At 42.0% G+C, this 12690-nt stretch overlaps 1 protein-coding gene across 1 annotated transcript in view; it reads left to right on the forward strand.

Annotated features, from left to right (window-relative positions):
* Window positions 1–737: 737 nt before the first annotated feature.
* LOC126161778 (odorant receptor 43a-like) overlaps window positions 738–12690 on the forward strand; it is a 51072-nt gene continuing 39119 nt past the window's right edge. The window contains exons 1-2 of the mRNA XM_049917851.1: window positions 738–814; window positions 11554–11653. Coding sequence (XP_049773808.1) covers window positions 765–814; window positions 11554–11653 — 150 coding nt within the window. The 5' untranslated portion in view covers window positions 738–764. The remainder of the gene's footprint in view (window positions 815–11553; window positions 11654–12690) is intronic.

The following is a 12690-nucleotide window of genomic DNA, read 5'->3' on the forward strand; positions in this document are numbered from 1 at the left end:
CCCCCTTCAAGCTAGATAAGTTTCGTTCTTTGTAGTTTTTTCGTTTGACGCTTATTTCGTGAGATATTTGGCCTGATCACGATCAATGGACCACCCTGTATACTCTTGTAAAATCGATTTCTTCGTTTGAAAAAAAAAGTCTAGACTTATGATAAAGTCCACCCTACACTTTTATCTTCGTTCATGTAGAAGACCTACTCTTGTGAAATCGGAAGAACGTTATAATCACCCTGTATTTATTGCAGAAGTTTGGTGTTAGTGAGGCCAGGCTCTCAGTGTCTGGCTGCAGCGTAGCTCAACCAGAGACGTACAAATCTTGCTTCTTTCCGCAGGTGGCGCTCATCCAGGGTCTCGTCGCGTGGCTTTCCACTCCGCTGCTGGCTCGCGCTTTTCTCGCCTCAGACCAGGAGCCACTTGAATCTGCTCGCCAGTTCCCCGTACCCCTTTGGTTCCCTGAGTATATGTATCTTTCACCCTCGTATGAAATACTCTATGTTGTTCAAGCTTTCTGCCTACTAGTAGGGACGCAGTCTGCTACCTGCGTGGACGCCTTCTTTATTCACATAATGCTGGTGGTGGCAGCTGAGCTAGAAGTTCTGAACGAAAACATTACAGTCATGCAGAAGGATCGCCTTACGGTTCAAGGAACGGAATATCAACAGAGGAATCATCGGACTGTACCTAAACGCGACGGGTCGACCGTTGAAAGCAATGATTATCTTCAAAGTACTGAGCACGTGTCATTAGAGGGCATCGCAAACGATATGTATCCACAACTGGTAAAGAACATTCACCATCATCATGAAATTCTCAGGTAAGCAAAATCACTTCCAAGGATACTGACACGCAACGTATTTGATAAACTTAATCAGATCAATTTACTGTTATTGTTGTTGCTTTAATGTTGTCCCAATTCAAGTTATGGTTAGAAAACCTTACATTTCTATGAATAACATTGATTGTACGTTGAATACGAGGAGTGTAATAGTAATCTTGCTCCTATCGCAGACACGGTCCAATAAGTACCTCAATTCAGCTGTCATTATCAGCTTTCGCGACGACCTAAATTGTGACAATAGCAGCAGCAGTTGAATAGCGTGGATTGCAGCAGCGGGTAGACAGGGCACAAAACAACTTTTAATGCTCATTGACAACAGCTCCGGAGTCCATCCATATCATTCATCCAGAACCATCTTCTAGATAAGATTTAAGTGAATCCTCCCCCCCCCCCCACCCCACCTTCCCCACACATCATCACTGCTACACGCGTGTCTCTGTGGTCGAAGCTCGAATGAAGCTAACTAATCGTCTGTTAGGACAAAGTACGTGTTGATACATCGTAACATGATGCTGTTCGTGTTGGCTCCTACGTTAGCTGATCGTGATTCTAATGAGTATGTTCCGGAAGACACTGAGCGAGCGACGCAGCTGTGACCATCTCATACAGAGGATAGCAATGAGTAAGCGGCAGAGGGTAAGGCCGGATTACGGGAGATTTCAGTCGGCTCGATGACAGACAGAGTCGGATCTGTACCCGAAAGCTTATCCCCGCCCGTATCCGCCCAATTTCATACAAAATATCCGATTCAGACTCATATTATTCTGTGACTGTGTTCTTTGGTCCCATAGTACTTCCCACAATTTTTCCTTCTGTCGACACATCTGTGCTGGCTGAATATCCACATTGTCTCATTGCTGCAATAATTTCCTGAAGGATGGTCATTCTTGCAATTTATGCGTTGTTGGCGAGTGCTCAAGCAAGGGTGAGGTACAAGTTAATTGCCGAATACCATTCCGGAAGTTGCCCCCACGGTGACAGAATCCTGGATGGGTTTAATGAAGCCTCGTCTCTCCACAGCTTGGACTGGACGCACATCAAGTTTCACATATTGTGCATTGGCTTTCTTGAAACGATCGCTCTTGGTTAATGGTACAGATACAAAACTGCAAAAGCAGTGAAGGGTTCAGAATTCTACCGATAATATTCACCGATAAAGTCTCCAACGAAACGCAGCAACATCATGAAAAATAACATGAAGTCCAAGGCAGTATTTATAAATGTTATACATGCTTTCTTTACCTGTTTCTAACATGTTATTATTCTGTTGCTACACGCTTGTTTTAGCGGAATTTTGTGTCCACCCGCATAACCAAATTCCTATTGTCCGATGATGACTTTTGTGATAACATGTGTTTGCATTTCACAAACTCAACACATCCAGGAATAATAGCGCTGACTTTATTATTCACTACGTAAAAATTGTGCCAAACTTTGCTTTTTGCTCTTGGATTTGGTATTAACTCCCACTTCTTAATCTTTGTTTGTTAACGTGGCAGAATTTTATATAAGTGAGGTCCAGTGGATCCCCATGATGTGTTAATGTTGCTGTATACATAGAATATTAATAACTAGGTTATTTAATACAAAATAATGTATAAGAAACCTTATAAATTATGAAATTGAATAAATTAATGCTTGTTTGAAGAAATAACGTATTTCATTACGTTAGGAAACAGGTAATACTTACAGTTACGTTCACACAATATAAACTAAACATTCAGTGATTCAACAGTTTCTACTGATGACTCTTTACAACTACCATTAATACACTGATCACACACAGTAAGGAAATGTTTCATGCATATGGATGTAAATCAGGGTTTTTCATCATTTCTAGGGTAGGTGATGCACCTCCTTTTCGCAACTGACATTTCTTGACAGCAGATGTTGGTCCACTCGTTTTTGCTGTCCTTTGGTGAATTTCTCTGAGTAAGTGATCCATTATTGCCCTCTACTGTAGCTGGTCTTGCACCAAGCCGAATCCAGTTTCCCAAAGAAAATCTTTCCTTGGCATTTTGTTTTCGGGGTTATTGCTGCTAAAAATTGCAATGAGAAAGAATATCATAATAGGCCATCCACTGCACTTCCTTGCAGTTGATTATGTGGTAGACAACTTGCCATCAACCCCGCCCCCTTTCCCCCCACTTATCTTCTCTGTCGTTGTAGAATGTGATTATGTTTTTTTTCTTGTTAACACCGGTGGTAGGGTCTATTGACGTGTCTTCAAGATGCATAAAAGAAATTAAAATTACATTTTTATTCTTCTTTAGGGCATAGGAGTAAGAAGAGAAGTCATTTTGAAAGCCAAACATTGTGGATTTCACATCTCTCTACTTAGCCGCATGTTTGGGAGGAACCTCTCGCTTGATCTTCAGCGTACCGACATACAAGATGACAATAATTGAACTATATGAAAACAACGTAACTTAATTAGAAACTACGGCGTGCACATACCTTTTTGAACATGTAAATGTCGCTACAGATATTCCAATTAAGGTTATGATATGTTCGATACGCCTACCCTCATAGGTGATGGTGTGCCGCAGAAAAATGGCGAATTCTTAATGAGCCGTTGAAGTGTCGGAAAATCGCGGTCTGCGAAGTGCTCCTCCAGGGCATCAAACACTCTTTACTTCGATGTGGTCGAGCTCCGTCTTGTATGAACCGCATCTTATCGAAATCGGGGTCACTTTGGGTAATGAAGCTAAAATCATCACCCAAAACCATCACATACCAATCGGTAGTCACCATGCCAGGAATATCACACCGACTATTCCGTGACTGGACATTGCACTCCACACAGTCACCAGTTGAGGGTGAAGACACTTTTATATCGCGCAATGCGCATTCTCAGTCCCCCAGATGCGGCAATTTAGCTTATTGACGAACCCATACAAATGAAAGTGACCGACAAGAAGGCGCGCGCGCATGCGCATACTAATTCCCATCACGCCCCGCGGCCAACCATGCGGTTTGAACGTCTTGAAGAAACCGTTCAGAAGTTTTGACGATTTTATTTCATGTAGTTCAATAATTATCACCCTGTATGTCAGGCTTTCCTCCAACAATCTTAGGACAAGAGGAACACCAGAAAATCAGTTATCTCCAGTTGTGTTCCTACCTGTGCCACTCAGTGGTTCTACCAGTCTCAAAACCACATCAGCTACAGAGGTGGACGCCTCGAATGGGCCATTATGTTGATTTTCAAGGTAAATCTCCATGGAAATAGTATACCAAGTTTTCGCATCTATTAGAGAGAAGACTTAGAGACCACACTTAGCTGATTTAGACGGCAAATACTGTCGAAAGCTATAGCGACTTCTGAATGGTACAACCTGCTCATCTGCTGTCAGATATTCAGTAGGTATGTAATTGACTCTGCAGTTGCGTATGAAATGTTCAAATGTAAACCGTTATTTACCGTTGTGGTGGGGTATCCGTCATCGAACCGCATGTGCTTCAGAAGAAACTGGAAACAACTCAAGGTGATTGTTGATGGAAAACCTTGAATTCCTATTCATTGTATATTCCACAAGTCGCGCTAGTTTCAGTGACCTGAGCGAATAGATCCTGCTAAAATCAGAAATCCAATGATGGGTTTTACCTCAGTATCATCAGTCAAACAAGCAGTCCTGTCATTTTTATTCTTTTGCTTGTCTTCATCAATTTTTATGTTTGTACTGACTGTACTAACACTAATGAGTGTGGTTTCTATTAGCTCAGAGAAACAATCATTGGGAGATATACAAGTCTTTGCCGATCCCTTACTCCAGGAACATGAGTTATGATATTTCTCATTCTAGCTTTTACTCTCTGATTGGCAGGAATCTTCCTCCATTGCGTACTCTTGTCTTTACCTATGAAAAAATTAGACAGGTCTGAGTCTACACCATCTGAACCACCAGAATACTCACCGGCGGTACTACGCTCATACTCATACAGTAACCTGACACACAGAATGAGGAGCCCATCCATCTACAGAGTTATCTTCATCCGAAATTTCCTCAGTGAAGCAATTGGAAACGTCTTCTTCCATCGTCTGTTACAAGAATGAAATCAATTAATGAGAATTCCAAATGCAGACTTTTAGGAAAGCGTGAGTATGCGAATTTACGCCTACTTGTTCGGCACTATGTTGTAACGGAAGTGTTGACGTGAAGGGGTAGGAACTTCCCAGCCACTAAATACCTGTCAAACACTACCGACAATGAGCAATACAACAGTGAAAAACTGGTGACGGGGAGTAAAAAGATGTGAGACAGGGCTGCTAGACGGCAGGCAGTGTTGCCAACTTTGGTCATATAAATTTAGCTAAACTAAATGTGCTTGGGATCTGTCAGATCCCACGCTAAGAGTTAAAGGTTAATGTTTTTCCTTGTTTCCTCAGCCACTGCTTCTCAGTAGAGTCAACAGTAAAAGCATTCAGAATACAAAATTCCAGTTCACGGCAAATAATTAAGGAATCACCACGAGCAGTATCGAACGACATAAGAATTATCAACTGCTGAACAATGCGTGAAATGCGTCATAAAGCCACTACGGAGCCTGTGTCCTTTAAAGATACGCTCAGATCCGCAAATGCCAGAGATATCCGAATAGTGAAGCAGCATGCACAGTTGTTCGAAACACTGCACTGCACGGCGGCCGAAGTAACAGTCGCCCGACCGTATCCGCTCAGACCCGGTTGTACCCGAGAGACGCGACTCGGCGGCACAGCAGGGCGCACTGTTGTGTCACAACACAGAGACGGACGCGGCGGTCGGCGTAACTAGCGGTACACCCGACCGTACCGGCCCGATATAGACCACTGCTAAGCAGTCCCAGGCAAAATTGGTTCCCCAAACCTCTCTTCGTTTCGCGGAATTCTTGGCTTGATCTGTCATTTTAGCAAAAGAGGTTGCTACGCTATGCTAGATGTGTGTGCTTGTCATCAAACAGTAACATCTACATCTATATGGATACTCTGCAAATCACACTTAAGTGCTCGGCAGAGTGTCCATCGAACCACCTTCACAATGATTCTTTGTTAATCCACTGTCAAACGACGTACAGAGAAAAACGAACACGTATATTTTTCCGTACGAGTTGTGATTTCCCAACCAAGGGAGGTCGAGCAGTGGTTAGGACACTGGACTCTCATTCACGAGGACGACGATTCAAATATGTGCCTGGCCATCTTGATTTTTTTGGTGGTTTTTCTGAATGGCTTCAGATAAATATCGGGATGGTTTATTTGCAAGGGCACAGTCGACTTCCTTCCCCATCCTTTTCTAATACGAGGTTGTGCTCCGTCGTAAGGACCTCGTTGTCGACAGGACCTTCAACACTAATCTCTTCCTCCCTTCCCATTTCCCTTCCTTTATTATGACGATTGTTTTTCCATATGTGGGTCGGCGTCAAGTAATATTTTCGCATTCGGCGGAGAGAGTTGACGATTAAAATTTCGTGAGAAGATCCCACCGCAACGAGAAACGCTTTTGTTTTAATGCTGTCGACCCCAAATCCTGTATCACGTCCGTGATACTCTCTTTCCTATTTCACGATAATACTAAATGTGCTGCCCTTCTCTGAAGTTTCTCGATGTACTCCGTAAATCCTATCTGCTAAGGACCCCACGCCGCGCGGCAGTACTCTAAAAGAGGACGGACAAGCTTAGTATAGGCAATCTGTTGAGAAGATCTGTTCTTCTAAGTGTTCTGCCAATAAAACACAGTCTTGGTTCGCTTTCCCACAACTTTTTCTATGTGTTTTGGAAATTTGTGGTAAGTTCAAGTGGTTCATCGGTCCCGAGGCTTACACACTGCTTAATCTAACTTAAACTAACTTACGCTACGGACAACACGCACACCCATGCCCGAGGGAGGAGTCGAACCTCTGACGGGGGTAGCCTCGCAAACTGTGGCAAGGCGTCTCAGACCACAGACCAAGCAGCTACCCCGCGCTGCTTTCTTAGTGTTCCTTCCAATTTAAGTTGATTCCTAGTATCTAGTTGAATTTACGGCCTCTGGATTTCACTGATTTATAGTGTAACCGAAGTTACTTTCATGCTGAAAAAAATAGAAATGTCTCTACGACTTTTTTTACCTGTAACTATCAGGTTCACTATCTCTAGGCCTCCTTGCACAACAGCACCCCACAACAAATTGTACACTACATAGCGGAGGAAATGGCTCTGAGCACTATGGGACTTAACATCTGTGGTCACCAGTCCCCTAGAACTTAGAACTACTTAAACCTAACTAACCTAAGGACCGTAGCGGTCACGCGGTTCCAGACTGAAGCGCCTAGAACCGCACGGCCACACTGGCCGGCTTAGCGGAGGAAATATTGTGTATTAATGTCATTTTCCTCCCTCTTCTTTTTAGTTCATGGATGCTCCATGGCAAGAATTATTGGTACTTCTGTGCTTTTGTAGTTTTACCGTCATAATCATTATAAGAGACACATTTTGAGCAAAAAATGTTTTTGTTGACTCGCATTCGTTCTTGGGCTTCCAACAACTTTGAGAACAATTTCTGCTCGACGTACATCTTCCGTTTGGCATTTCCTATTGCAGTTTATTGGACATTTAAGCGAAACTTTCACTGTAACTAAACCAACAAGTGACAATGAGTCAAACTTTTCTTTGTTCAGCCTTAGCTGTTCTGTTAACGCAGTAGTTGAATGATGTAGATACAATCAAACAGACGACATTCTGTTTTGGTGGAAGATTATTTCCGCACCCCATAAAGGTTTAAAATATAAGCGACTCACCAGTTACCTACTCATAAAAATATTTTTACGTGGTTCCCTCCAACCAACTAAATTTCAACTGTATCGGTGCATGAATTAGAGTAAAATATTTATTGTTATTTAAGTAAATGTTCACTACTCAACAATAACTATCCACCCACCGACTTCTGATAAACAATAAGGAAATTCTCTGGAGGAGTTAATTGGATTCTTGAGGACAGAAATGTTGAGACACATGCTGAGCTGTCCACCGCTCAGTTTCATTTCAGATCAAGGAACATAAATTCCGGACGAATACGCAGAGTAATCTACGCAATACTTCACCCATTCGCTAGTTGCTAAACCCATCGGGAAATCGACTTTCACTTTCGAACACAAAACTTTTTTTCGGTTATGTGCTCTCTCCGATAGCGCGTTTCTAATCCTTCAGGATGTGATATTTCAAAGCAAATGATGATCCACCGCATCGTGTTCCCTAAAGCCGCAGTATAACTGGGCGTAATATCCTCGTGCAAAAACGAAAAACTAAATTCCAGCATATTTCTTTAAACAACAAATTTTCGTCGGGAACATGCGTATCTTAGAACGTGACCAAACTCACTTGCAAGTTTAAGCGAAAATACCTTCCTGAAAATTCTTTCACATTACATTTACATACATACTCCAAAATCCACCATACGGTGCGTGGCGGAGGGTACGTTTACCACAACTAGCATCTTCTCTCCCTGTTCCACTCCCAAACAGAACGAGGGAAAAATGACTGCCTATATGCCTCTGTACGAGACCTAATCTCTCTTATCTTATCCTTGTGGTCTTTCCGCGAAATATAAGTTGGCGGCAGTAAAATTGTACTGCAGTCAGTCTCAAATGCTGGTTCTCTAAATTTCATCAGTAGCGATTCACGAAAAGAACGCCTCCTTTCCTCTAGAGACTCCCACCCGAGTTCCTGAAGTATTTCCGTAATACTCGCGTGATGATCAAACCTACCAGTAATAAATCTAGCAGCCCGCTTCTGAATTGCTTCTCTGTCCTCCCTCAATCCGACCTGATAGGGATCCCAAACGCTCGAGCAGTACTCAAGAATAGGTCGTATTAGTGTTTTATAAGCGGTCTCCTTTACAGATGAACCACATCTTTGCCCGCATCTCGTGGTCGTGCGGTAGCGTTCTCGCTTCCCACGCCCGGGTTCCCGGGTTCGATTCCCGGCGGGGTCAGGGATTTTCTCTGCCTCGTGATGGCTGGGTGTTGTGTGCTGTCCTTAGGTTAGTTAGGTTTAAGTAGTTCTAAGTTCTAGGGGACTTATGACCGCAGCAGTTGAGTCCCATAGTGCTCAGAGCCATTTTTTTTAACCACATCTTTCCAAAATTCTACCAATGAACCGAAGACGAATATCCGCCCTCCCCACGACTGCCATTACATGCTTGTTCCACTTCACATCGCTCTGCAATGTTACGCCCAAATATTTAATTGACGTGACTGTGTCAAGCGAGTATTTAAACATTACGGGATTCGTTTTCCTATTCATCTGCATTAATTTACATTTTCTATATTTAGAGTTAGCTGCCATTCTTTACACCAATCACAAATCCTGTCCAAGTCGTATCCTCCTACAGTCACTCAAGGACGACACCTTCCCGTACACCACAGCATCATCAGCAAACAGCCGCACATTGCTGTTCACTCTATCCAAAAGATCATTTATGTAGATAGAAATCAACAGCGGGCCTACCACACTTCCCTGGGGCACTCCAGATGATACCTTCACCTTCGATGAACACTCACCATCGAGGACACCGTACTAGGTTCTATTACTTAAGAAGTCTTCGAGCCACTCACATATTTGGGAACCAATCCCATATGCTCGTACCTTAGTTAGGAGTCTGCAGTGGGGCACCGAGTCAAACGCTTTCCGGAAGTCTAGGAATATGGCATCCGTCTGATACCCTTCATCCATGGTTCGCTAGATATCATGTGCAAAAAGGGCGAGTTGCGTTTCGCAGGAGCGATGCTTTCTAAAGCCGTGCTGATACATAGACAGCAGCTTCTCTGTCTCAAGGAAATTCATTATATTCGAACGGAGAATATGTTCGAGAATCCTGCAACAAACCGATGTCAAGGATATTGGTCTGTAATTTTGAGGATCCGTCCTTCACCTGCGCATTTTTCCAGTCGCTCGGGACTTTACGTTGGGCGAGAGATTCGCGATAAATGCAAGCTAAGTAAGGAGCCAATGCAATAGAGTACTCTCTGTAAAACCGAATTGGAATCCCATCAGGACCTGGCGATTTATTTATTTTCAACCCATTCAGCTGCTTCACAACCCAAGGGATGTCTATCACTATGTCCTCGATACGGGAATCTATACGAAACTCGAACGGCGGTATGTTTGTACGATCCTTCCGCCTGAAAGATTTCTCAAATGCTAAATTTAAAATTTCAGCTTTCGTTTTGCTGTCTTCCGTTGCCAGACCAGACTGATCAGTGAGTGACTGGATGGAAGCCTTCGACCCGCTTACCCATTTTACGTAGGACCAGAATTTCCTTAGGTTTCCAGCAAGATTTTTGCTAAGGTATGACGGTGGTAGTGGTTGTATGCTTCGTGCATCGCTCTTTTTACAGCAACACGAATCTCTACTAACTTTTGCATGTCCTCATTCTCCCGATCTTTCTTGAAGCGCGTGTGCAACTGTCTTTGCTTCCTGAGCATTCTCCGAATTGCGCTGTTAAACCACGGTGGGTCTTTTCCGTCCGTAACCCACTTTTTTGGCACATACTTGTCCAATGCGTGATTTACAATGCGTTTAAAATTTGCCCATAATTCTTCCACATCCATCGTACCGGAAGTAAATGAAGTCGATTCATTTACTAAGTGGGATGCTAACAACTGCTCATCTGCTCTTTCTAGTAAGAATGCTCTCCTAGCCTTTTTGACCGTCTTTTTAACTTTCGTAACCATAGTCGTAATGAAAACATCATCCCTGTCTCAACACTGACACCGTCGATGAGGTCTGGTCTGTTCGTGGCTACCAGATCCAAAATATTTCCATTACGCGTTGGCTGCCGATTTAGCTGCTCAAGACAGTTTTTGTATAATGTGTTCAAAAGTAATTCACACGACGGCTTGTCTATACCACCTTTAATGAATCCATAGACATCCCAATCTATACTAGTTAGGTTGAAGTCGCCTCCGACTAACATTATTTCAGTCTTCAATCCACAGCAGTTCATTTATTTACGAATCAAATTACTTCAGTTCGCATATAACAACCGGTGACTGGTGCAAATGTGCTACCGCATAACTCGCCTGTATTTTGAAAACTTCTGTTGCAATGATATAACTTCTTATACAGAGTATTTCACAATTCCAGATTGATAATGGTAAATTTCTACCGATGTTACAAAATGCAATTCACATATTATTATCTCTCCTGTTTCCTCACAATAATTCGCTTCTCGTTTAATAAAAGTGAGTTAATTGAAAATCCCGTATAAAAAACGAAAGTAAATCTACCCTATCAAGTCAAGTTTTCTTGCATTCCGATTACTTTGGTCCATTCCTGTATTTTCACAACACTGTTTATTCGTGTTGTCACTCAAGAGACAATTTTTAATCTATCTGCCACAAGTAAATTCCACAATGTAATAAAAGCTGGAAAATTAGAGACATTGAAAGAAGACGTACATTAACGACAATATATTGACTAATCACAAGCGCAGAAGTCGATTTCTGGATGTTCCTCGGGCAAGAGTTTAAAACTGACAGAGTTTATCTGAGTATAATGCACGTGACGTTCGTCACTTATTTTGTAATTACTATTATGCAGTACGTTAACTCTGTTTCCAGTTTTAACATCGGTAATATGTGCTACTTCCAATAAAACCGAAATGCTAAAACATTTTAATTCATAAATAACGACAGTGTTTTTTGTTATTTCTTGTAATTTTTTTATTTATTTATTTATTTACTTATTTTTTTACAGATCTGTCTCCTTCTTGCAGGGAGTAATGAATGTATCAATCTTCATTCTTCTTTTCGTCAACATGGCGGACTTGTGTTCCTGTATCTTTGTTTCCGCTGTGGTGAGTAATTTCGTACATCTTGTTCCATAAAAGCATATCAGTTAACAGATCTCAAACTTTTTTCTGTAAAATTTATTTATTGATCCGCCTTCTAGACTGTAGTAGCACGTCATTCCAATAATTATTACAAACGTTGTACTGCGGTTTGTGTATTACAAAATCACGTTATAATACTTATGTAGAGCTGAAGACCTAATTGAGACTCTAAAACCTGAATATAACTACGTAACTACTCTGCATATGAATATATATTTTTTTAAATTAAAAAAAAGTAAAGAAAGAGATGCCACACACAACGATCCAAACGCACTCTTGTTAGTCTCTGCTGTAACAATGTATAATGCCAACTGAATGTGTCCAGGCAGCTAATGTTTCTTCTGCTTGTACACATGTAAGTATTCTATATTTATTATTGTATGGTCGAAATCTGTGGGTGCGAAACATGTCACACAAGAACTACAGTTGTCTCCGCCTAAAGAAAGGATAGGTTTCATCCAACTGATAACACTCTAACACAGCGGAATCACACTTCGCACCGCATTTGAACCACGACACGTAACATTTTTACTTTTTTTCTGCTCGGATACTGGTTTCGGTGTTGCGCCAATGTTCCATTTCAGGATAGTAACACAAGATTTTCACCTGTTGGAGAGTCATAAAGATTATCATCGAAAGTACTTGTACATAGGAAGTTATGTGATAAGGGATTCCATGTTATATAAAACAACACGCTCCACGACATCAGAGAGCAAATGTTATAAATAAACTGGAAAGAGTTGTTGACTTGTGGGATAATGGCTGCCACAACTACATCTGCGTCCACAAATATGTACATAATCCCGTTTTAACAGTTTACCGGTATGTGTAAAGAGGTCGAATACTCAGCGACCTTCATCTCGTGAGGTTTCGTTTCCCAGTTCACAAGTGTCCGATTTACAACGCTTTAGCTGGTGTTTCATGCTTATCTTATCGTTAGTCCTCATCTATATCTTGTCTAGATGTTGTCTGCGATGACACTACGTGCCATACCATTAAGT

Source organism: Schistocerca cancellata, chromosome 1 (assembly GCF_023864275.1).
Source record: "Schistocerca cancellata isolate TAMUIC-IGC-003103 chromosome 1, iqSchCanc2.1, whole genome shotgun sequence".
In the NCBI taxonomy this organism is placed as follows: Eukaryota; Metazoa; Arthropoda; class Insecta; order Orthoptera; family Acrididae; genus Schistocerca; species Schistocerca cancellata.